Source organism: Acanthaster planci, linkage group LG05 (assembly GCF_054643075.1).
Source record: "Acanthaster planci isolate LZ-2023a linkage group LG05, COTS_SCS, whole genome shotgun sequence".
Taxonomy (NCBI): Eukaryota; Metazoa; Echinodermata; class Asteroidea; order Valvatida; family Acanthasteridae; genus Acanthaster; species Acanthaster planci.
In genome coordinates, this window is record NC_141781.1 from 21,261,857 (window position 1) to 21,287,366 (window position 25,510).

The 25,510-nt window shown below is 42.8% G+C and overlaps 2 protein-coding genes across 3 annotated transcripts; one reads left to right on the top strand and one right to left on the bottom strand.

Annotated features, from left to right (window-relative positions):
• LOC110984149 (glycine receptor subunit alpha-4-like) lies at window positions 1-25,412 on the top strand. 2 transcript variants are annotated; one of them, XM_022243986.2, is made up of 11 exons: window positions 1-564; window positions 12,846-13,251; window positions 15,646-15,773; window positions 17,565-17,635; window positions 18,992-19,209; window positions 19,820-19,902; window positions 20,107-20,244; window positions 21,014-21,243; window positions 22,284-22,412; window positions 22,985-23,281; window positions 23,903-25,412. In XM_022243986.2, the coding sequence occupies exons 2-11, from the start codon at window positions 13,187-13,189 to the stop codon at window positions 24,125-24,127; spliced, it is 1,584 nt and encodes a 527-aa protein (XP_022099678.2). In that variant the 5' UTR covers window positions 1-564; window positions 12,846-13,186; the 3' UTR covers window positions 24,128-25,412. The 2 variants fall into 2 exon arrangements, with proteins under 2 accessions (XP_022099678.2, XP_086992785.1); XM_087136659.1 differs by lacking the exon at window positions 1-564 and having other exon boundaries at window positions 12,724-13,251.
• On the bottom strand, window positions 582-8,182 carry LOC110984151 (uncharacterized). The gene is made up of 5 exons (XM_087136660.1): window positions 7,534-8,182; window positions 6,911-6,993; window positions 5,706-5,928; window positions 3,895-4,314; window positions 582-2,846 (listed from the first exon to the last, which is right to left on the bottom strand). The coding sequence occupies exons 3-5, from the start codon at window positions 5,926-5,928 to the stop codon at window positions 2,773-2,775; spliced, it is 717 nt and encodes a 238-aa protein (XP_086992786.1). The 5' UTR covers window positions 6,911-6,993; window positions 7,534-8,182; the 3' UTR covers window positions 582-2,772.
• Window positions 25,413-25,510: the final 98 nt, after the last annotated feature.

Sequence of the window (25,510 nt, forward strand, 5' to 3'; positions counted from 1 at the left end):
GTGTAGTAAAGATTCTTGTTATTATATGATGTGCATCGTATGTTGTCAATGTAATTCTAAAAATGTCTCTTATAGGCATAGGCCTACCCAGCCAACACGCATGCAGGGATTTCCTTTCAAAAGATGGTTTTCTGCATTGTGCATAGGACCATTTTATACACAGAGATAACGTCTGTGTGACGATTAGACGACGCGACGACGCGCCGTTGTAAAAGGCACTAATGAAATTCCATACCGACGGAATATACTTGTTTGAGTGAGGACAAGGCAGAGGTCGATACCTGTTTGAGAGCTACGACAAGTTCAGATTTGTGATCCAACACTGGTCCACTGACTCCAGAACCCACCTAATTGGTAGCGTAAACCAGTTCTGGGGTCACTGATCGAGATCCAGATCCATATAAAGCAAACAGATTAGATGACTGTTTCCACACGGAACAACATGTCACTTTAGAGCGTCATCTTGTGGAACACGCGCATCGCACCTCAACAGTGCCATATAAGGAAGTATGCCTCGGCCTCACACCATCGACAAGGCGAGAGGGATGCTTCACAGAACACAAGGTAAATGAACAAAATCATAAGAACAAAATAACATGGATTTATTATTCATCTTACTTTTCACCCCAAAAGCTATTCATGAATGGGATTGAAATTTTGATGGGCTTTGTGATAATATGTGTGTAATTAGATGATAACGGATGCCACCTGCCTATTAGTTTAAAGGGCCCCATCACACTTTTATTCCCTCACTGAAAGACTGAAAGTTGATACTTTAAAAGTGTTGCGAGGCTAGCTACCGTACTCACAACCGAATTATGCATAAACTTTGACATTTCTTGCATAATGCAATGGTTCTTTTTAAAGACATAACTATCAAACTTCAGATCGATACGAACTTTTAACTTTAGTGCAGACTTGTGACTACAGACCTTTGTCCACCTCTTCTTCCCGAGCAGAACAATGGAAGTATCTGCTAGCAATGTAAGACTTGGAGTGTATTAAAGCTACACCTAAAATTAATCTACATTTAATTATTCAGATATTAAACTTAGTAAATCCTATATACTGTACTATAAATTGGTACCGGTAGTTGATTACACTTAACTGTAATGCAAAAGGTCTACCAGAAAAGAAATTTCAGTCATATTATGTGCTTCCTCTCATCGAGAAATTACAGAAACCATCTAATTACCAGATTTTCGTCTCGAAATTTCTCGGTATGGAAAGCAGCCCAAACAGCAGCGTGGCTAAGGGGCGCGTATGCCTCCCCCATGAAAATTTTCGACCCCCAGTCGCCCCCCCTTCCACATTGTGGAAACGGATGTACATGTATAATCATGCCCAACATCCAATCACCGCCCCCTCCCTCCGCCACTTTAGCGTGAAGCCCCCCGCTCGTCCCCGGTGTTCAGAATTCTGGCTACGCTGCCGAGCCAAAATCAAAGATCGTATAGCGCCGCGTAGCGGCGCAAAATGGAAAACTTCACAGCGAATACACGTAAAACATTGTAATCGCATAGGCGCCATTTGAGCAAGCGACACACCTGCGCAATGCACGTTACTGCTTAGGCGCGGGCGCCGCGGCAGGCACGTGTACCTGGTGTGAGCCTACGCCCAAGCATTACCGTAAACTGCTCAGGCATATCGCTTCCTCAAATGGCGCCCATGGTAATTACACCTTTAGGCAGAGTTATCCATCTTGCGCCTTTGGCGCTATACGATCTTTGGCCCAAATCCATGACATAGCGGCGACATATTTCATTGCTGTTCAAAAGTAAATGTTCTGCACAAACTGCAAGTAGGCCAGTAACCACATCCAGTTTACAACAAAATTATTCATACCCCTTTATAAATTATATTATTTTTGTGTTTTTGTAAAGAATGAAAGGTGGGCACATAATATTTGGGCCATAGTTAAATACTTTTAATTGTCTGATACAAAAGACCAATGGCTGTGGTTTCACCTCATTTGCATAACAACGAGAATGCTACATTGATTAAATTCTGACATGCTCAGCAGTACCCTTCTGTATGTCATGGTATTTGGCCACATTCCTCCGAAATGCGCATGCTCCAGACATTCCTAATATTCTGCATGTTGTTTTGAATAAATTCAGCAATGCATATTTCCTCTAGGGGTATGTTAAGAATTTCATCTATTGCAAATGATTTGTGGATTTTCATTGTCAATACTCTGCTTCTAGAGTGCAATCGTAGAGTCTTCCTCTGTTTTTGCGAACATGGCGAAAACTACGGAATTCAGCGATGATCTCCGCATGAGCATTGTGAATGCCCACAAAGATGGGAAAGACTACAAAACCATTTTTAAGCTCTTCACAGTACCAATTTCCACTGTACAGTCCATCGTCAAAAAGTACAAGAAGTTCAGTACTGTAAAAAAAAATCTGCAAGCGTGGTCGGAAGTGGAAAGGTGTCTCCGTGTCTGGTTGGAAAAGTGTGCCGCGAGGCCCTTTCCAACCCCAGAACATCAATCAAGGCACTTCAGGACAATATTGGGTGAAATGGGCACCAAGGTTTCAACGCAGACATTCCGCTGCACACTGCACAACGAAGGGCTACATGGGCGTCGTCCGTGAAAGACCCCTCTCTTCATTCACAGGTGGAAAGCTTGACTGGCATTTGCAAGAGGGCACCAAGACGAGGATCAAAGTTTCTGGTCATGTTTTGTTCTATGGTCAGACGAGACGAAAATGGAGCTCTTTGGCCACAGGGATGTTTCCTTCGTTTGGCGCAAGAAAGGTGAAGCATTCAACCCAATGTGCTGACCGTGAAGTTTGGAAGTGGGAGCATCATGTTGTGAGGTTGTTTCTCTGCAAGTGGGCCTGACAATGTCGCAAAAGTAATAGGAATTATTAAGAAGGAACAGTACATCCAGAGTCTGCAGGACAATGTCAAGCAGTTTGCAGAAAATCTATATCTCAGACCAAACTGGATATACCAACAAGACAATGATCCCCTAAACGTAAGGCAATGGCAGTCAAGAAATGGTTCCAGGATAACAACGTGGAGGTGCTACCATAACTAAGCCAAAGCCCAGACCTTAATTTCATCGAAAACCTGTGGAAAACCCGCAAGTCCAAGGTACATGCCCGCAGGCCCTCCAACCTGAAAGAGCTAAAGGTCTTCCCCAAGGAAGAGTGGGCCAAGATTCCCGTGGAGCTGTGCCAAACCCTCGTGAACAGCTACACAAAAACAACCTAGATGGTGTAATCAAGAACAAGGGTTTTGGAATTGACTATTAACCGTGATATTAGCTCTTATTGATAAAGGTATGAATAATTCTGAGCATGTCAGAAACTAAACAATGAAGCACTCTCTGTTATGCAAATGAGGTAAAACCAAAGCCATTTAGTTTTGTCGTTAATTGTATATTCGTTTATTGCTTTCATTTGATTCGTGCACGATATTTTTATTTCCTAAATCAGATCCTCAAGTCTGCAACTATGGCTATGGCTTCGCATTGAATTCGAAGCCACTACATATACATGTAGGCCTACTGCAGTGGCAGCACGCCGACACCTAGGTGGTACACACGCACCAACCGCTTCGACCAATAGGGTGATCAATAGGGTCCACATGTCCTACTTAAAATTCACGTGTGTGAAATTGGTGCCACCCAATAAGTAATGGTGGCTCTTCAGATTAGTCTATTGAAACTTGGAAACAAGGCAAATCATTCGTCAGTTTGCAAGTTTAAGTGCTACGGTAACACTCACTTCGCAATTTCATTGTGGGGCTGGTATTAGGAAAAGAAGAAAATAGCAATCAGGATCAGTTCACGGTTTATCGATTGTCGGTTTGTTTAGTTGGCGAAAAGGAGAAAACCACTGAACGAGGTATAGTGTTGGACTGACTCGCTCCAGGCCCTACCTCTCATGGTCAGATAAACCGTGTCTCCGCTCTGCAGACCCAACAATGCACCTCCAGACGCTTGGCCATCAGTGGGGCTATAGCTTGAGACGATCCATTCGTCGTTCTTCCTGAGATGAACGTCAATGAAGGAATTGTCAGAATTCGTGAGGACATAAAACATAAACGCGTAGGTGCCCGGCACATCACAAGTGAATGTGCCAGTCGCTAAATCGAAGCTGGTACCCGGCAAAAGCGTCTCGGCCTCCTCGAAGGCCAAACGGGTGTTGTCGCTCGTAGAGATATCCGAGGAGGTCGTCCTTCTCACTGTGAATGCTACCCGGTGGGTGGAGGCATCTGGAGACTCCCCCGCCTCACCCTTTTGACCTTTAATACCAGCTTCCCCAGGTAGGCCACCCAGACCAGGTGGTCCTACTGGACCTGACAAAAATAAAAATCGTAACAATAATTAGTATTCAGGGCTATATGGCGCTTTATTACTCAGGTACCAAAGTACTTCACAATAATAGGCACGAGATTGGCTATCCTGCTGTTATTTATGAGGCATGAGAGAAGTTTTTCCACGGTAGACACTGACTGAATGGTTATCCACCCTCCCAGGTACCTAGTTATACCTCTAGGTGGAGAGAGATAATCGTGGTCAAGTGTCCAACTCAAAAAACCCGTTCTTACTCAAGATCACTGTATGAATGAATCTTAAGCTACCGTGAACTGAATATCCCTCCAATATCCAAGAGACTGGTGCAATTGCCCTCAATTTTGGCGAGTCTATTCTTAGTTCAAACAGAATTGGAGACTGGTTTCCACGAACAACCATCAATAATTAAAGAAATTCCAGCCAGTTGACAACAGTTAGATGTAGACTGATGTCGACTGTACATTGCACTGATTCTGTGCCAAGGGAAAGGACGTTAGCAATCCAGGCATGTAAATATTAATTTTTGAGATGATCGAACGTTTTGGGCCTCCCATTTGTAAATAGAAAATCACATAAGGCTGAATTTTAGAGAGATGAATGTCGGTTGATTGTAAACATAAGATTTAACTTTTTATTGAAAATAACTTTATTTGTAACTGTAATTTACGTTTTATGCTGACGACCTTGTGCCGGGAACTCCTTGTGCCTAAAATGTATGCTAAAGCAGCATGCAACAATCCCAACGATCTTTTGCCGGGAATAGATTTTGACTGCGTCAACACTTCAGTGGGACTCTAGCGCATGTTTTGTTACATTAGTATTATGTGGAAACTTCCTTATTCCGAGCAACAGTAATTTTAAAACCGCCTACCATCCTTTTCATTCTGTTAATTACGTCAGAATGACGTAGCCCCTTGAACCAACATGTATACCAAATGAAAGATATTTCAAAGTTCTATCAATTTCCATAAAACCTAAATTTGACCTTTTGACCTATTTTTCACCCTTACGACCTTTTTCCTCGTATTTTGGTTGTAACCAACATACTGAATAAGCAGGCGTTTTCCAGTTTGTTTTGTTTCTATCTTTCCTCTCATTTTATTCTTCATTTCATCTTGATGTAGCTCTTCACTATTCGCTATTCTGTGTAAGAATTAATGTATTGTACAATTCAACCTCTATAGGTTGCCGACCTGTGCATTTCAAATGCCTGTAAAGGGGATACCTCCCCCCAAATAACAACAATAAAAAGAACCGTTCAAAAACCACAGCCACAAGGCCACAGCGTACGTTTCCCTACAATCAGACCTATTCCATCTTCCCCTTTAGGCCCAGGGTCTCTGGGGGTCCCCGCTCACCCACAGCACCTATCTCACCGTTTGACCTAACTCACCTGCGTCTCCTCTGGGCCCTCTGGGTCCACAACCACCCGGGCTACCTGGCAAGCCTGGTATGCCAGGCAACCCCGCAGGGGGTCCCTGGCAACACGCTGAACACCCCTGAGACTCAGGAACATCCGTTTCGGGGCCAACCGGCGCAGGAGTTTGAGCTCGGAGTTTGCCACAGTTACGTAGAAGGATTGCAATCGAAAAAATGGTCGCAAAATGCCTTTGCATCTGCATATAATAATAGTACACAGAACAATAAAATTAAAATAAAATGAATCAGTTTACAAATGGATTAATAAATCCAATAAAACAGCAAGCGAAAAAAGTGAAGTAAGCAAGCGAAAAAACCGAATCTTATATTACGCAAGAAAGATGAATGCCTCAAATTTTCAAGGGAGTGGGGCGCCACAGATTTTTTTCTGAACACTATGTAAAAATATACAAAATAAGTCCGTGTCGCATTCAAATAAAAGACAAACATTGGAATTTGTGTCCTTGTGAAAAGTGAGCTTCTATTTCCATCTTCCCATCACCACAAATCTCCTTTTTTAAGCGAACAACGAGTTATGATTGAAAACATATCCCGACACAGTTCCATTTATGCTTGAGGCTTAGCCCGCAGACGCTTGTGCTCAATAACGGATTGAGCGTGGTGAGCCCTCTAATGAATCGACGGTTAGACCAGCGTGCTGCTTGAACTGACGTCTTAGGAATCTCGCACGTGTGGTTTAACCTTGCCTTCCTTTCTCCCCCGGACTTTCCAAGAGAGCCAATCAGCGACTGGTGATCATGCACGCTCAATACAGCCAGAGGTCAATGGTTCCTACCATGCCTTGCACGATCATGACCGGTGGTATATTGCATAATTTGGGATATTTAAATTAGGACCGATTGCAAATGCACGATTTGCAAAGACAGCACCAACTATCATGCAAGATCGAAACATTTCCTGTCTAAAGTGTTCATCCTACGTGACCTGTGCAAGTATAAATGCTTAATCCCTTCTGGAAATGTAGCGGAAACTAGTTTTTTAAGTAAATATGGAGTGTAAATGCAGAGATATCGTCACGAACTCGCACAGATCATTGTTATAATTTTTCACTCCAAAAAAATAAACAGCCAAGGTGTACATTTGTGAAAGTAAAGGTACTGGTCCCAAACCTTGGGTGAGCCTAAAGTTGGTGTTTCTAAAAAGAAAAATGGCTCTCACCTTGAAGAGTCTCCTTCACATCTGGGTTTTAAGATGAAATCTGGAAGCTGACGTTGAGCTGTTTTCTTCGAACTTGGGGTCGACTTCCACACATAGAGGAAACAGAATGGACAGTGGTTGGAGGTAATTATTCAGCGCTCTGCCTCAGCAGTCATGGATCATAATGACACTTTGCATTGCAAAACATTCTGCGTGGTTCGTTTCAAGTAAATCCAAACATGTTGCATTATTGTGATGTCATGATGACGAAGCCATTTGTCATGAGATTTCACTTAAATTGCCTCTTCCGTTCAATGGCGCTTTCATGAAAACGAGCAAAAATAATTTTCCCGTATATTTAAAACAAAAAGACAAAACCTTTCAGAAACAGCTCGGTATTTGTCATGTGACAAGCACGACTTTTTTCCTTCTTGTTTGACTTTTTCATTTAATATACAAGTACTTATCTCATACAAACAGACACAAAACCAAATTTTCTGATGACGCTGATTCAGATAACCACAGAATTTGCCCCTCAGGTTGGGCTTCAAACTTCTGGAACTTGAGAGCAAAGCAACGGAGCCTTACTTGAAATCACGAATTCGAGGTTTTTTTCCAAAAATACCGATGTGTTCAACACTCACCTGGTAATCTCTTGCTTCCAACCTTCTATTTTAGTGTGTTGCTAGCTGAAGGTGAGCGGTGATCGTTCTGAGGAGCGCGGGGGCCGCTCGTGCCTATAAGTGGCCAGCTATTTTTTTGAGCAGTGACTGGTGAACTTGATCCACGATTTATGATTCGCCCCTGTACGCTATCTCTCCCACGCATCACCAACTCACGTCATATTGGTCGAATCTTATTGGTGGATATTGGCTAGACATGTTATTGCCAAAACACGTGATATATCTCACTGGCACAGACAAATGTGTTCATTTTTAACAGAGCAAGTCATCAAAAACCCGAGTCACGTCGTCCCCGGTCGGCCCTCGTACGAGTCATCCCGTACCCACTGTAAACAGAAGTTAGCTGCTATCACGAGAAGGTTCCTGACCTCCCTGTTGGGCGGAAATCAAGGAAATTTATTACGTTGAGATACACGTTGATCAAAGACACAGTGGAAAAGTAACCGATCCGGAAGACAGTAATTAGACATTGAAAAGGCGTGTTTGAGACACGCAGGGTTTACCAACTTTCGGTTAAACCGATCAAAATTCGTAGTCGAGTCGACGAGAACCCCAAACTGATCAGCTCTTGCTCGAGTCATCTCAAACATGCAATGGCTGATTATATCACAACTTTATTTATCAGGTGACAGACGTTCCTGTTTTTTTTCCGAGGAAGCACCTTTGTTCTGCTTCCGAGACAATCTTTGTCACCTCTGAAGCCCGATGAGTCGATGGTCTTCTGTGGCGTGGCTACGGGAGGGGGGAGCGCAGAGTTCCCGCAAGAGAGAATTCCCCCCCCCACGTGACGTGGCCATGTTCTTCTCAGCGGGGCGCAAGGAGCACAGGGGGAAGTTGTCCCCTTTCCCTCCCCCGCTACGCCACTCTTTGTACCCTCGTTGATTTACCTTTTAAACAAAGAGAATTGTTTTAATTATGAATCGGACTTTATGAAAGCATACGCCTTAATGTTTGCGTTTCTCGTTAGATCTGCAATAATTAGTTAGGCCTATTAATGGATGTATCTGCTTGTGTAGCTGAAATGTGTGTACAAGGAGAATTATTTCACAATTGCATGAAATTTGGGGACCTTTTTTTACCTTAACCAGCAACATTGTAAATAAAAATCCTACGAGCACGATGTTATCCCCTTGATTTTTTCGGTATTAGAATTTAAAACCAATTCAAAGACAACAAAAGCATATTTAGGACTTTAGTTTCTGAACCATCATTTCAAGCAGAAGGCCACAGTTTTATGTGGTGACAACAATATCGGACCAAGGGTAGTGTAAACAGACTTTGGAAACAATGCAAGGAGAGTCTCAGTCTACAAACTCGTCTACAAACTTGTACGTCTTGGCACGTCAAAACTTCAGTAAGTATAGCCCCAGCTATCAACAAACTATCAAACCACGTCCAACGAAATAAAAGCATTGGGCCTCAATATGGTGCATTACTTTTAGGGAAGCCCTATAAAGAATGTCTCCCTAATGTGTTTTATTTACTATCCGAAAAGCTCTACCCTGGATCCCTAAAATCACATTTGATATTATTTGTGCGCAGCAAAAATGACTGAAGAAAACACGAATTAGCCATCATCGAAACACCGGATGGGACGCAGATCGATCCCGAGTCGACCTTAACACGGTCCACCCCGACTTTTCGCTGATGACCTGGCCATCGGTGCGTTACACAAGCAGCGGTGATCAATTTTTCTTTTCCTTCCTCATTGCTGAAAAAATATTCTCACTTCACGTTATTCGTTTAATCAAAATTGATCAAGATAACCAATGATTTAAAGTATATCGCCAAAAGACACGTGATCAGTGACACTAAGTGAGAAGATTACCACAATGTTATTGTGCCAAAGCCACGTTTTTATCATACAGCTAACACTTTGCCCTTACTAGAGCCTTGTCATTGGTAAACCAAAAAATTTAAGTAACGCCTCGCTTCGCCAGCAGAAAGTAATAACCTCTTGGTCGTGGACAATGTAGCCAACCACGGTGCAAAGCCATCAGCTGAACGACGAGCGAACCCCGACAGAATTACCTCGTGTCAACTCACCCAACAGCTGTACTGCGTTCGTGACCATCTCATGTCATCACCTACAGTCCACTGACTCGATGTCATTTAGGCTTCAGGTTTCTGAAGTTCACTTCTATCAGAAAAAAACGGCTACACTTTTGAAGAACTGTTATTTTTAAAGGTCTGGTTACGGAACCAAAATATTATGCCCTCTGTACAAATTTGCGAGGGTGCCTAAACGTGCAAAAAAGCTGCAGAGTGGTCCCGAGAATTCGACAAGGTGCACGTGCGAGTGGCCCTTTCTTGAGCGATAAGCACAGCGTTCAATTTATTTGCAGTGCGCGCCCAAACATTGTTACAGTAATTTAGATATGGAAGAATAAGAGAGTTGTAAAGTAAGACCAAAGAGGGTCGTAGGAAGAAAGAAACGTAGTTTAGACAATGCTGAGACTATCAGAGAAGCAAGGTCACGGCTGGAATGAAAGATGGTCGTATCATCAGCGAAAAGAGTCACTGACAATATAGGTAATGTTTGAGGCAAAATTTCACGTTTTGTACCATTCTATTTTGCTTGAAGTCTTGAGAAATACCAACAAGTTAAAACATGTACTCTGGAACCACATCAAACAAAATAGACAGACAAGAAATAAGGGTTTGAAAACGTGAGCAAAATATCAATATACCTATATATTTGCGCAAAAACTTGAACATATGTGAGTAAATGAAATGTGATATACAATTACGTTGTGAGACAGACGAGATTGTATTTTAAACAGTAGGTCAGAAATTACATTAGTGAAACACCTTGAGAAGGTTTCTCACTCTTCCGTGAATAAATCAACGGCATTTATCATGTAGAGTTCCTTCAGGTTGCTTGAAGTTAATCACTTTCATTGATTCAATCTTGGTAGATTTTAATTTTGGCTGTTTTATCGCACTGAACTGAAAGCATTGGCTTGCCTAATAACCTCTTTTAAAAATTGTGGACATGCGCTATGCAATGCACACAAAACAATCGATTACTGTGTCACGTGCACTGTGTGACAGCTGGGTAAATTTTCGTTTCTTGAGTCCTTGACATTTTCTCCATTGCCCAAAACAGTTGTTACTCTTATCATAGAGCTCTATGCTCTTATCCCCTGTATTCGACGAGTACAGACACTAGCGGTGTCAAACACCTGTTGCGTGAACAGTGCTAGATGGCGAGGGACAAAGTTAGCCAACGAGTGGACCGAACAACCATTTTGAAATCTATAGGCCTAATCATTGCCAGTGCACAGACGGCAGGTTGTTTAATAGTACAGATTTCTTTAGAGAAACCATGGAGTAAAGAAATGCACGTTGCTATGCTGACAGTGTGAACTTTGTTTCTTCAATTTATATGTTAGTACAGGGCTTACTTGTTTTGGTCTTGATAATGCAGTAAAGATCTTTGTTATTATGTAGTGCATCGTATGTTGTCAACGTAATTCTAAAACTTTTTTTTAGGTATACTTAGCCAACACGCATGTGAGGGTTTTTATTTGATAAGTTTTGTGCATGTGTAGGATGTTTTATACACAGAGAAAACTTCTGCAGAAAGTGGATAGAGACAGTCAAAAGAATACACTTCCAAAGATGTACGTCGGGGAGATGTTAATTTTTAAGATTGGGTTTTGCCCTTGCATGACGAACTACATTGATTAGTGTGAGGGCTGCCCTTACACTGACGAACTACATTTGTTAGTGTGAGGGCAAGGTAGAGGCCGATATATGTGTAGAAAGCTGGGGCAAGTTCCGATTAGAAGCCAGGTTTGTTCCAAATGCTTTAGATGCCTGTTTCCGCCCCGAGAATTCGTCGTTAATGTCCCCTCGAAGCACTAACGGCATTTAGAGCCGACTTCTGATAGAGGTCAAGTATAACCTGAATTATAACGCACAACACTATTAACAAAACGGTCGAGTGTCATAGGTATATGACGCATAATACACGATGCTGCATCGTATTGCAGGCTGAGCCTCGCAATCCACGCACCACTGCATAGATTGCGACGTGCCTAATGAATAATCAGACCCCCCTGCTCTGCATAATTGTATCATTAAACCGTCGCTATGAGTTATTGATCGGTTAGAAAACAATCATTAAGGGACTGGACGTGCGGCTTTGTTCTAAAGTCTAGAGCTGCTTGATGATTCAGGGCCAACGATGACTAGGCTTTGCATATTTTGTTTACTGATCGCACGCACGATTTGGAGTTCAGTGTAGAAAATGATAGAGCAGCTCAGATAGTGACGAAAGTTTAAAAGCAAGGACGGATCCTTAATTGTTTTGTATAGGGACAAAGCTTGTTTCCTGGGGGCGAGGCAAAAAGTTAGGATTTTTTTCAAGTAAACATGATCTTTCTGAAGGGTGAGGCTAAATACCATTGAGCTTTTTACACGCTTAATGAAGGGAGAGAAGTGAAAATGTCAAAACGACGACGAACGGGCGCCTTTGGGGATATAACCCCCCCCCCAAGATCCGCCCATTGGAACACAAACACCAAAACGAAGTTGAGGTTTGAGAAATTACCCACGGCAAACTTCACCATATCGTTAAAGTTGTTCTGAAAAGGGGACTTGCATGAAAATCCAGATTAGCTCTCAATGCATAAACCGTCCCAAACTCACAACTATAATGACATCTTTTCTAGCTAAGTGCCATTGAGTTGCCGCGTTTGGCAGACGGAAGAGTACTATTTCAAGCGCAGAATGTTGAAAAGCTAAAGGACATGGCAAACACTGCATTTTAACACCCGGTTAGCAAGCGCACCACTGATTTTAGAAGCTTTCATCGGATGAACACTCAAGTTGCCTTATAATTCCTAATCACACTTACAAGCCAGGAATCCCGATATTACGTCACACATTTTCACCCTTGGCTTTAACCCAGGTTACCCAGCGAAAGATAGAGGGTTGTGTTTGGGTGCATTTGACCATGGTTCGAATAGCTTCCACGATTTAACCTTGTTTGACACAGCACAATACAACCATCCCTCACTCGCGTTCGCTTCATCTAATCGAACGCACCCAGTGTTGTGACACAGAACCATTGTATGTCAAAAAGGGGCCTTTCTCTGTAGTCATACATGCGAGCAAAATATTAAATTAAACTAATTGAAAAAAAGGTGTGTGGTGCGGTAAAAAGAAATGCAGTATCCAAATATGCGATGAAATGAAGAGAGAGAAAACTTTCAATCTAATGGCATGTTTACGAAGGCGCTAGAAATGTTGTGATGTCTTTATAGATCTATTACGATGGCCGATGTCGCTTCAAGGCCACCATTGAAAGCCAGTTCAGAGGACGTAAATAGTATGCAAGCTTCGCGCCTTGCTGGACCGCGCTTGAGAAGTCGATGACGCTTCGAAGCCCCCCCCCGGCATTCTCCAGATGTACAGATTTCCCCCGCCCACGTCATTGCTATACAGTCTTTGTTTAATCAGCGTCCCTGTTGTATGAATGACGTCCTCTTGTGGACAGCCGTTGTTTTTACACGCGTCGGGCTTCAGCTGAAGAGGATCACTTTCGTTTCTGGAGTTGAGCGGAAAACCATCTGTGCACTTTGTCAGTTGTAACCGGTGGGCAACAATGGTGACAGTGAATTTGAAACTCCCAGTATGGATGGCCGTTGTGTGCAGTCTTCACGCGATGAGGTAAGCGGGTTTAGATGTTTCTATTTCATGTCAACCTTCTAAGTCCTGTAATTAAAAGAAATATCAAGCCATGCAGGTCCTCTTCTAAAGCAGGAATATCGGCCTTATGTCTCTAACGAGTCATGTTCCATTGTTCGGGAGAATTAAGAGAACAAATAGGGTCGAGTCTGGTTGATAAGAGCACTGTTGATACAATTTGTTCATATCACGTAAATGTTTACGTTCCAATCCTTTCTTCGTCATTGTTTTCATTCCTGGTAATACAAGGTTTCTGTTGTGAAAAGGGAATTATTAATGAGGTTCGTCCGAAGATGACTCTAATGGTGTGAATTGACAAACTGGTATGGAAGCGGTCACAGTGGTTTCAAATATCAACATGTACTGTCATAATGATCATCGGTCCGTTCGGTCAATTGCAGGCCAGTGGTAATAGCTTAATACGTCCACGAGTTCGATATTTACGTTGAAATGAAGAATGATTTTGTCCTGTTTTGCTTGGACCCCTATTTCACAGGGTTACTGAGAGGTCATATTCTTCTCGTACGAAGACTAGCTCCGTAAACCAAAAGAGATCGGACGCCGTCGATTCAACACTTGCATTATAATTGCACGTCTACCACGTCCCATACTTACTCGACAATAATACGCATCAGTAATGCAAACATTGGGAGTGCTGTATAATTCTCACGCTCGTTAAAAGCTCCTCGGAATTCACTTGCAATGAAAACTTTGTCACACAGCGTGTCCCCACTCCCGAAAAATGACACAAGTAAATGTCAACTGGCGTTATTTATAACAAATGCTTTTAAGAGGGTAAAGCTATAGCTTGGTGACACTTTTCATTTCATGTTAATTGCTTCTGGTGATCCAGAGATAGGCCCCAAAAAGGCTGTAAAAAAGGCCTTTCCCTCAGCATGTTTCAGTGCACTGCGCTTATTTCAATTGCTTGTTTCTCTATAGCGATCAGACCTAAAAGTGACACAAACTGAAATTTGATTGCCATTGGTAATGTAAAGTTTAACCCTAAAAGAACTGCGGGGCGGAATCCGCCCCCACCATTTTTTCTCGATATCTCCGCAGTGAGTAGAGTCTTTTGGAGTTTTCAGAGTAACTCTGTGTGGCCATTTGGGTCCTAATTTTGCGAAGAATTGAACGTACCGTTTTTGTGCAGCGCGCATGTCCAGGACGGGTCAGCCAAAAATGTATACCTTTCCCACTGCGGTGCTTGACGCACGCGAGCTAGCACGTGTAGCCTTGAACTTCAAATGATTCTAATAACAAAACCATGCATTTGATTGAGTTCAAACTTCACCTGTTTAATGAAAAGAAGTGTTTTGTTAGCATGGCCAGTTTGAAAAAAATCGAGTCGCGCACAACCGAGTTCTGAGGGGGCGGAATCCGCCCATCCCCTTCGGCTTTGAGATGGGCCAAAAAGAACCCAGCTCTTTTAGGGTTAAACTGGAAAGCATTTTGCTTGCCCCTTGGTTTGTGCTGGTGCATGGGGCTTGTTTTTGGATGAGCCTTATACACCACTTCGAATGTGAAATGCATATTAATAAAAAACCATTCACGAGAGGACACAGTTATTAAAGATGAATCCATAAAATGGACCTAAATTAAATGGTTGCTATTATGGCCCAGTAAAGGCGTGCTATGAATGAAAGACGGAAAAAAATCTCAAAAATTAACAAATCTTATTAGCAATGTTTCGTCGACCGAAACACGCTGTCATTAATAGGTTTGCTAAGGAAGCCAATGCTAAAGTGGATCAATTCAAAACTCGTTCTTAATCTTCTGAAAATATATATTTAAATGCTTTGCTTTATGTTATTCCAAATGCATAATACAAAAACAGAGTAGTTCTAATATGCGGCATACGAATATACTGCACGCGTGATCGACCACTCTCGACGCCCAAAGCTGGCAAAACCTTAATTAAGAAGCGTAAATAAATAGCATCCGTGCATGCACTATCTATTGATCTGTCTGGGCCCCTGCACGAAAAGATGCTGATCCAATACATCTCACGACTGTGCGTGTTCCGTTTTATTTGCTGACGTAATTAGATTTGTTTTGTCATAATGAAATATTTCATTGGCGGTCGAGGTTTGTTTTCAACGACTGTGTGCTAAGCCATCGCTATATCGGTATCTATTAAGTACCGAAGGTGCTTGTTAGAGTAGTGCAGACAAGAAAAAAAATGCCAGGCTTGAATCCTAGCCTCAGTTGATTTTACACAGTTCTTAATTTGGAGTAATCCAAGTTGCGGTACCAGTTTGCAACATAGCATTACATCATTTACGTTCTTTATCGCTATAGGTTTCATTAGTTGCATATCCAAAGTAAATCAGAGCACCGTCGATAATGATCTTGAAATGTTTCCCCCGGTTTTAGACAAACTGGTGCCCAGGTGAGTGAAGCAGCTCCCAGGGAACGGAACATGGAACTCGAAAACAAGACCAGGGATCTATTTGAGAGCCTACTGGACGGTTACGACAGAAAAATTCGGCCGTACTTTGGTAGTAAGTGGAAACTTTCCAGCAGTGAACTCGTCAGCCGATTAACCCATTTCTGACTGTGAAATCATTTTACTGAATAAAAGGGCGATTGCCTGCCATGTTCCAGTTCGAAAAATACCTTTTTTACAAACGAATGGTTCGCCAATAAATTTCACATTTTTCGGCCTCTCGTAACTTGGTTCAATTGTTTTTAACAGTGTCTGTCGATGTCATTCAAGGCGCCGATTATGTGACCATTCTCCCTGCTCATTGGGCTCATCACATTTGAACATTCTCGAGAGCAGCTCAGCTCCCTGGGGAGTAACCTAGCCCGATGCTGCCATGTCAGGCGCAGACGGTTTACACAAACATAAGCTGTCCTCACAACTATACCTGTTTACTTGTGAGCGGAGAGAGGCACGTTAAGCGATCTGCACAAGGTCACAATATGTAATCACCTACCTGCTAAGATTAACCCTTACCCCACCCTGAGATCAGACTGAAGCTACAAACCCTCACCAGTAGGCCACATGTCCCCTTAAACTATTTTATCCCTCTTGAGAAGAATTACGTGCAATGAACAGTTTAATCGTACTTAAAATTGTACTATCGTTGCAGCGTCCAAATCTTTTATTGATGGGTAAATTATTGTCTAGAAAAACCAGCGAGAACAAAAAGTGCTTTGCCCTCTGCAGCAATTAATAATCACCCACTACACTCGCTGGATCTTTCTTTAAAGGTGCGCACATTAACCAAGCTTCAAAATAACTTGCTTTTGTATATTTTCTCGAGAACTTTGGATTTTATTTTCGATAATGAATATTTGAACAGTTTCAAATTAATTTTGTCTGTTGTTAGAAACTGGATGGTGGTTGTGTGCTTGTCTGAAAACTTGACTGTTCTTCCTGTAAGAATATGGCCCCTTTTAAATTTCCTTTTCAATTTCTGCTGGCAGAAATGTGGGCATTTTGTTTGCCCATTTCACAGTCCGACACGGGTTCACTGCATTTTTTCTTCTGTTGTCGCAAATGCAATTAAAACAGGAAACGTTGTCGGCTTCTGGGATTCAAGCGGTAAGGGGAACATCTGATTTTGTTCTTTAGGAATTTTCCTTATCAATTAGAATATACAGGCCCCGTTTCAAAATATGCAATTTGTGCATAGGCCTTGTCCGCTTGTTTGCTAACAGCTCTGAAGGTTCAATGACTATCAAATTAGGATCATACATGTGACAGAGAGGCTTCTTGATATTTTGGCCTCGACGGGGGAGGTTGTTGCTGGTCGCTTTAGCTAATTACACGGATCTTGGTGAGGCAACTTGTTATATACGGCAGAAAGTTTCACAGAATCCCGATCAAATCATGATCGCGAAAATAGGTAATTTGGCCCTCTATCATTTCGCAGCCTCCAAGCAGCCTGTCTAAATCGGACAACTGTTGGCCCTCTTCCAAGATTGGGCTTGACTGGTGATGTCACATCATTTACATCGTCAACTTGCAAATGACATTAATATATATTAAAAAAAAAAGAATCGGCAGTGGGAAGCTATTTCGAAAATTCACTTCAAACATTCTCTTGGATAATGAGCTGAGGTGGTCTTAGAAATGTCTCATGGGCCCAATGGACGGAGGGTTGTAATGAGTTGCAATTTCTGACATTTTGCTCGCTGTGCTCAATCTCTTGGCGCTGGTCTTTTCAATACCAAAATAGACCAAACGCTAAACTTTCAACACCACACGGTTATGTTATGAAAGCGATTCCACTGTTACTTTTACGAAAATCTCGTTCATTTCCCCTGCAAATTCCTCTCTGTAGCTGGCCGCCCAGTCCGCGTAAAAGTGGATATCTACCTGGCAAGCTTTGACAACATACACGAAGATCGCATGGTACGTTTTGTGCGTAGTTAATGCCAATTGACATCATGGTGTACTCTGCGAGTTAGTTGCTGTATCTAATGACCTTGTGAAAGATTATTAATGAGAGTCGATCCCAACATGAAATAAAAAAATAAAGAAATTGATGTGTCGCCAGATGTGATGAGCTACCCCCTTAATGGGCAATAATGGGCAATCGTTGAAAACGCCAATAAATTGCTGCTTTTAGTAGGATAAAAAGTCCAGGAACATTAAGTTAGCGAATAGCTGACCCCAGGGGCCTGATTTTCTGGAAAATTTAACAGTTTCTCCTGCAGGAGGAGGATACAGGCTTAAATTGATAATCGCGAAAATAATTGAGGGCTGGTTGGCATTCGTTTTCCGTTCATTTCTTCCGAAGCTTTATTATGATTGCCCGTCACGTGCCCCTACCCAACGCACTGTAGAAGGGCGTTTGAAATGTCGTAGACCTGTGTGTTTGGTTCATGTTTGTTCCACCGCCCTATCAAAGAGCTTGGTTACCCCCGATGTCTTGCGAGACGCAAGATGTTGGCCAAGTTTTTTATACTTCCCCTGGAAAAGATTTTTTTAAAAGTCAGCTGTTTTAAGAAGGATGATTTAAAATAGTGCTATTGTGGCAGAGCCTGAAACGAGTTTTGCTATCAAATACACGTCTTTTCATAGGAGCAGTTCCCCAATAAAAATGCACAGTTTTAATTTAGAGTTTCCCTGTATTTTCTATTGGTGTTTCCCCCGTTCATTTACTTTGGCCCTTGATTCTACCCATGTAACTTGACCCCCATGCTCGGACCATTTAGTTTGAAGAGCAGACTAGCAAAGACACTATCACTGTTTATTATGTTCTTTCTGACTGGAGTGCGCTTTTCTGCTCGAGTCAGGTTTCTGTCTGCTTCCACAGGGTCAGTGATTGAAAGCCCAGGTCTCCTCACTAGATTATGTTGACACACTGTATAATTGTTTTATATTTTAGTCCCTAGTTTTAGTCTTTCAGTGCTAAATCTTTTCAGTCTTGTAATCTTTTTGGTGTTTACATTTTTGGGGTTCTTTTTCATTAATAAATTCTTTTTTGTCCTTTTTTAAAGTCAAATATTGGTGTCTGAGTCCCTCTTAATTCAGTTTCCTGCGACTTTTTCCCTCAAAGATCCTTGGTTTAGTTATAGAATTTTGTTGTTATGCGAGTTCCCCCCTAGCGTGTCATTTTTAGGTAACATTATCATTCGGTATCAAGGTTCAGGCCCTGTAAACTATAAGCAAGTCCGAGTGCTTTCACACAGTTTTCTTCAAAAGGTGAACACCCTGTTGGAATTTTGTCTGTACACCTTTACACTTGTTTTCCTGCCGCGGCAGGAGTACGGCGTGACGATCTACCTCCGTCAAAAGTGGCACGATCCCCGTCTGCACCACTCAGGCGACGTTCCCCTGCCCCCTACGTCCCATTACGTGGACCACCTGTGGGTGCCAGACCTCATCATCAGCAATGCCAAGCAGGCGGAATTCAAAGATGTGACATTCATGAACCGCGTGGTGGACATTGACAAAGACGGAAATGTTTTATACGTCTCCAGGTCAGTTAAAATAACGATGTTTCATTTAAACAACTGTTGAAATTACTTTTTTAAAAGATAACAATTTGCTGCCTCAGCGAAGCTATAGAACACCTGTCAGCCACAGAAAAGGAGTGCAGGAGAACCGTTTTTCATTTAGCCTGATTCTGTCACCTTTTTGAATCATGAAAAATTCACCCTTCACACTAGAGGCATAGTCAAGGCTCTTCCCAGAGGGGGATAATGGAGCGTGGCTATTTTTGAGGAGGGGGTCATTCCAACCTGATTCACGGCTTAAAAGATTTCTGTGTCCAAACTAAAATAACGTATAACAACACACTACAGATGGCGTAGTGAAGGCTCCCCCTTCCCACCTAAAAAAAACTGTCTAAACTTCTCCAGGGGAGAAACAGAGAAAGGGCAAGAGTTCCCTCGCCCGGTGGGGGGGGGGAGCTTTCCCGTCCCCCCGGCTATACCACTGCCATAAAGAAACAAAACAACGCTCGTCTGTGTGTTCACGATCTGATGCAACCACAATGCAGCATCATCGCACATCGCTATAATCATGAGCGTACAAAACATTCCATTTTGTGGCTAACCTACTCGTTTCCTTTTCCATTGCTTGAACCAGGTTAGCGTTGCAGCTGTCGTGCTCTATGGATTTCCACCGTTTCCCGCTGGATAGCCAAGGATGCGAAATCGAATTTGAAAGTTGTTAGTTGCCAACATTTTTTTTCTCATTAAAATAAAAGGAAAATGAAATCTTGTTCAGAGGCCCACAGTTTAAATTACAAAAAAAACTTCCAGATTTTAATTCGAGCGTTGTCTCATTGCTGTCACAGGTGATATGGTTGTTGTAAAATGTTTCGTTGGACTGGGTTGAAGAAAGGATTAAAGATTTCAGAATTTTGTTTCTAGTTGAGTACACTACGGATGACCTGATCTACCACTGGGACGCGGAGATGCCTATTGAATACCATCACAATCACCTCAAACTGCCGCAGTATAATCTGGACGGTAGCAACGTGCACGCGTGCTCGCGGGTCCTCCGTACAGGTAGGCCGCTGTGTTAATGGGTCGATTTTCATTAGTCACTCCGCCCGGCTCCTGCCTGCTTCAAATTCTCGCTTCAAAGCGCGCAATATAGGAACAGTCGCTCTCGATTAACCGCAGAAGCGCTTGGGGGGGGACTTCGTCACGGTTGCAAGTTCATGATTCATGTGATGAAACATTGATCAACGCGATACAAAATTTATGCACTTCACGCCCACACAGGAGCCCATAAATTACATTACTGCAATCCTGCCGTGCCGTATTAAAACTGGCGTTCGTCAAAGAGCCTTGCGCTATATCGCACATGGAGCAAATTTTGTACGCTTGCCCACAACATATCTTTTTTAAGAGGCCTGAATTTAAACGTCGGACTTCTGTGTCGATTTTTTCTTTGCAAATCAGAGTGCCCCTAATGGGCATTCTTCACTAGTCATGTGCAGTTAATCAAGGGTCTTAAAGTAATATTGAGGACATTTATCACAAGTCTGGAGGAGAACCGGTAAATGCCACGCTTTGGACGATATGCAATGTGGTCAGGGGACAGTGGGGATACCGACTCATAGCGAGCTTATGCGGAGAAATAGGAGCTGTGAAGAAGATGCAGCAGAATACCTGCCGGGGATGTTGGAAGGACAGTGAACCCTATCAGTCTATAGGAGGGGGGCAGGGGCGGAGAGGAAAGGTCTCTCATAAAAAGGAGGAGTAAAGTGTACAACTGCGTGCTACTGTGCTAACAGATCCTTATTTTTCCCGCCATTATCGCATGCAATAGGAAACTACTCCTGCATCGGGATTAGGCTCATTTTCAGCCGTAAGATCGGCTACTACATGCTGCAGACCTACGTCCCCAGCATGCTGCTGGTGGTCATGTCCTGGGTCTCTTTCTGGATCCAGATCAAAGGCTCCCCGGCCCGTGTGGCTCTGGGTGTGACCACCGTTCTGACCATGATCACCACCACCAACGGGGTGAGACAGAACCTGCCTCCCGTCTCCTACGTCAAGGTATGGGTGGTTTGAGTTTGCTTGACTTAGTGTTACTGTGGTTCGAATCCCGACAAAGCCGATGTGTGGACTGGCTTTTCAGACTCCATACCTCACAGCGGCGTATCCCCAGCTCTTGGTGCTGGTGGCAAACTCAAAAGCGGCAGTGGCTTTGGTCCTATTCAACATGATGTTGGGGGACAAAAAAAATCAAACGCCTTGCGGTCCCGACATCCTTGCTTTTTTTTTCGTGGTGTTGTTTTCTGATGGTTTTGGTGCTAATGTCTGATAAATAAGTATAAAAAAGTGAAGAAAAAATCCGGGGGCGAGTGCCCCACGCCCCTGCTGGATATCTCATAGATAGGTTTTCCAAATGAAGTCGTTCTGACAACTTTTCTCATCTTCAGAGAAGGGAATTTATTTTCTAAATCGTCTCATTCCCGGCAATGGCGAAGTTAAGTTAGCCGCATTGTCGAAAATACTCGTCTTGCCTTCACTGATACGTCGAGGCATGGCTGCTAGGCAGGGAGATTTTAACCTGCGTTTGTACTTGTGTTGTATGTATGTGGGGGTGGATTCAACCGACTTCAACTGGAAGGCCATTTACTACAATGTTTCATATGCCTGTATGTGCTCCGCTGAAGAAGTCGATATAATGGATCGACAAATTATGGAAGAAAACAGGTCTGGGACAAATTTAAGGAGCACTCACAATGCAAACTGCACATTCTCGTCGGTTCCCAGCCTCTAATTGCTTTCATAATAATGCAGTGTATTAGAATGGGACTGAAGAGCGGAGGGACTTGATGTAGCATGTTACTTACCGTACAGGAAGCTTGGAAGCCATTCATTAACCTAATTAAAGCTGTCATTTTTTTCACGGAGTTCTCGCCGAGAAGCACAGACGCCAATATTGGAGTATGAACAAATAAGAGGTCTGCTATTTGGGCAGCAATGAATCCAAATTTTATCGAGAAATTTCTTTTAAACTTTAAATACCTTCGATGCTCTCGTCGAGGCAAATGATATATACTAGCTAATTTCTTCGATCTTTTTTCAAGGCCATCGACGTGTGGTTCGCTTTCTGCTTGGTGTTCGTCATAGGTGCGCTTATGGAGTTTGCTCTGGTGCATTATCTGGTGGACCATAAACCCAACATCAACATCAAGGAACGCATCACCTCCCTGAAGGTATACGCGTATAAATGATTGTTAGTGACAACGCCCAACCTCTCAAGTTCTAGTCACAATTGGTTTTTACCCAATGGCAACATGGCCCGAGTTATGATTACTGATTCGGGATGTATATGAGTTACCTATAATCCTCTCCACGCAACAACTAAAAAACTAACAAAGAAAAGATAAACAAACAGGAGTAGAGTTGATACTTTAGTAAGAACCAGCTTCCAGTCTCTATTTTCAATGTGCTTTAATCATTGACTTTAAGTAATTAATTGCCTTGGAATGATTTGGGTTTAATTCGTTGCGAGTAATAGGACTTTGAGATTGAGTTCAAATTTGTTCATCGGATCTAATAAATTATAGTATTTCCTTTTAGAAAACTAAGTCTTGCCATCCATTAAAAAAATGTTTAGTCCATCTGGTGCACGCAGACACATGTTTACGGTCCGCTTATGCTAGTAATTGCGAAGGTATATCGCCCGTTATTTTTGCCAGAAACCTAGCAATGACCATGGATGATTGTATTGAATGACTGTCCGTAGAAGTCTTTAAAAAGTTCCAAAATAACCATTAATTCACAGAGGAAGCAGTCACAAGAGGGCGCCCGCCCTCCTTCGACAAAACACAAGCAGGACGAAAGAGGCGACAACAGCTGCGTCGTCCTGACGATAGAGAGCAAGCCCACCGCCGTCAGGCGTCCTGTCACAAGCAACGCACGCAAGGGTGGCAAACCCGGCGGCACAGCGACTCCGGACGAGGTCCTCTCGGTGGACAAACTGACGGAGTCCGAGCAAGACGAGGCGGTGGAGGGCGGTGTCGCCTACTTGAACCACGCCCACTTCGAGATGGAGACCATAGATGACCATAACCAAAGACAGGTTTGTGTACCCGAAGAAAGCCTACCAAAGCAACAACAAAAACAGCAACAACAGTAAACAACTGCAACAGGAACAAAAACAATAGTAACAAAGAACAGCTTTAATATCCTATGAGTATATTTTAAACCGCGACTTCACTGTTGTAGGTTGCAAGGCTTTGGGTTTTGCCATTAATGTTCAAATCATCCTTGTGGGCCAGGTTTTTTAAAGTTTTTCCACCGTGAGCAGAAGCACTCCTTCGTCGGTTGAAAAGCATATGGAGTGGGAGTGTTCATTTTGTTGATAACGATGCGACTACAACGCCTACTTTTTTATTCGTTCGTGAACCAGACATGCGCAGCTGCCAAAGGAGCCTCCGCTGCTAGGAAAATTGCAGCCTCTTTTGGTCCAGCTCGGAGCCCATACAACAACCCAACGTCATTCCAAATGCGTGAATAGATGCCTGTATTCTCATCAGGGGCGGGACTTGACGGGGGGGGATGATGCGAATGGCTCTTTACCCATAGAGAAAATTGTTAGTAGGTCTACACGCACAGGATGATTCGACTATAAAAACCTTCAAGCAGGTGTAGGGGGAAATGTGATTATTAAAATTCTTACGTTCTTCTTCTCCCCGTCCAGGATGGATCACCGATGACAGTCAACGGCCAGGCCCTGAACCCCGCATCCCGCGTACTGTGCGTCAGTGGCACATGCGGTGCCAAGCGGAAGCAACCCTACCTGAACACAGGCCAGCGGATCGACAGCATCTGCCGCTGGGCCTTCCCCCTGGCCTTCGTCATCTTCAACTTCGGCTACTGGATAAGCTACTCACATGAGCACGAGAAACCTCAGTATATCCCATAAATGAAGAAGGGCTATTAAAAAAGTCACAGTCGGAGTCAGCCCCTTTTGTCATTACCCCCGATAGCAATGAATATTTCCTGCTCAGAACCTCGGGAGTTTTCCAGTACTAGCTGTTTTCAGATCATTTTATAATCAACTTTGTGAAAATCGGATGTACCGTTCTCGCAATATATCAACTTCAGAGACAGGTCAGTCAAAACAGTCTTTCCTTATCTGTGTGCGTGCCCATGTGCTGACACGCGTGACGTCATAGTTGGAAATAACTATAATTAGCAAAAGCCATAACGTCGTATTCAACAGAAGCTTCGCAGATTTACTCATAAACAGTGTCTATAAAGTAGGCCTACGCCAAGTTTCAAAGTGATAAGGTATAAGAAAGCCAACTCCTTAGTGGGCATACACCCAGGTTGTTAGGCCTATATATCTGGTCCACCTTCCCGAAAACGGCTCTTCTATTATGGTAAATAAAAGCCAGCAAATCCTCCCATTAACCCTAAGCCTTTGGGCGGACCCCCATTGCCACTTCTGGTCAACTTCTTGCCCTATAGTTGTCATGCACTCAGCCCTCTCCCTTGCCATCCATTATTTTTTCCTTCGCTTTTTCATATGCCTGTTTCTGTCAAGTTTACAACTTGTACACACTCGTATAAACGCGCAGTCTTCCCCAGTTATACTTTTCAAAACTGTTCGTTTTAAGGTTATGGAATTTAAAAAACTTGATAAAATAAAACTACCAAAAATACTTAGGAACCTGACTTGTATATCAATCACACTTTATACTGAAGATTGTGAGAATGAGTGTCTTCAGTTATCTTGTTTGTAACTTTTTCACATCGTAATTGAGACGTGTAAATATAAAGTCTGCACATAATATTATGTATGGCACTGCATAATTGTAGATTACGTATACACAATGGTTTGTTATGCTCAGTATGTTTATAATTTTGTCTACAATACACAGCCTTGTATCTAATCCCCCCCCCGGTGAAAGATGCATGCCAATTAACCGTCCATTTTTTTGTCTTTTCGGGGACGTAAGTCATATACTTTCGAGTCCGTATGCAATGGCATTGACAGCAGGGGTTAAACAACAGCAACTGTGCGTAGAGCCTGGCCAAATGAAGAGATACGCGTTGCCAGGCCGTTTTCAGCAGAAAACGAAAGAACCAGCAGCTATTGCATTCAAAGACTCACAAAACAAGCAGCTTAGACGAATTGTAAATTCAATCGGGAAAGCTGGGTGTGAATAAACTTTCCGTTACACTGGAATTGGAGAAAATGAAAAGCAAGCGTATGACCGGATCATTATCTGACGAAAGGAACGACATGCAGGTTCTGTCAATTTTAAATGATACCTCATTTTAGATATTTCTATTTTTTGAT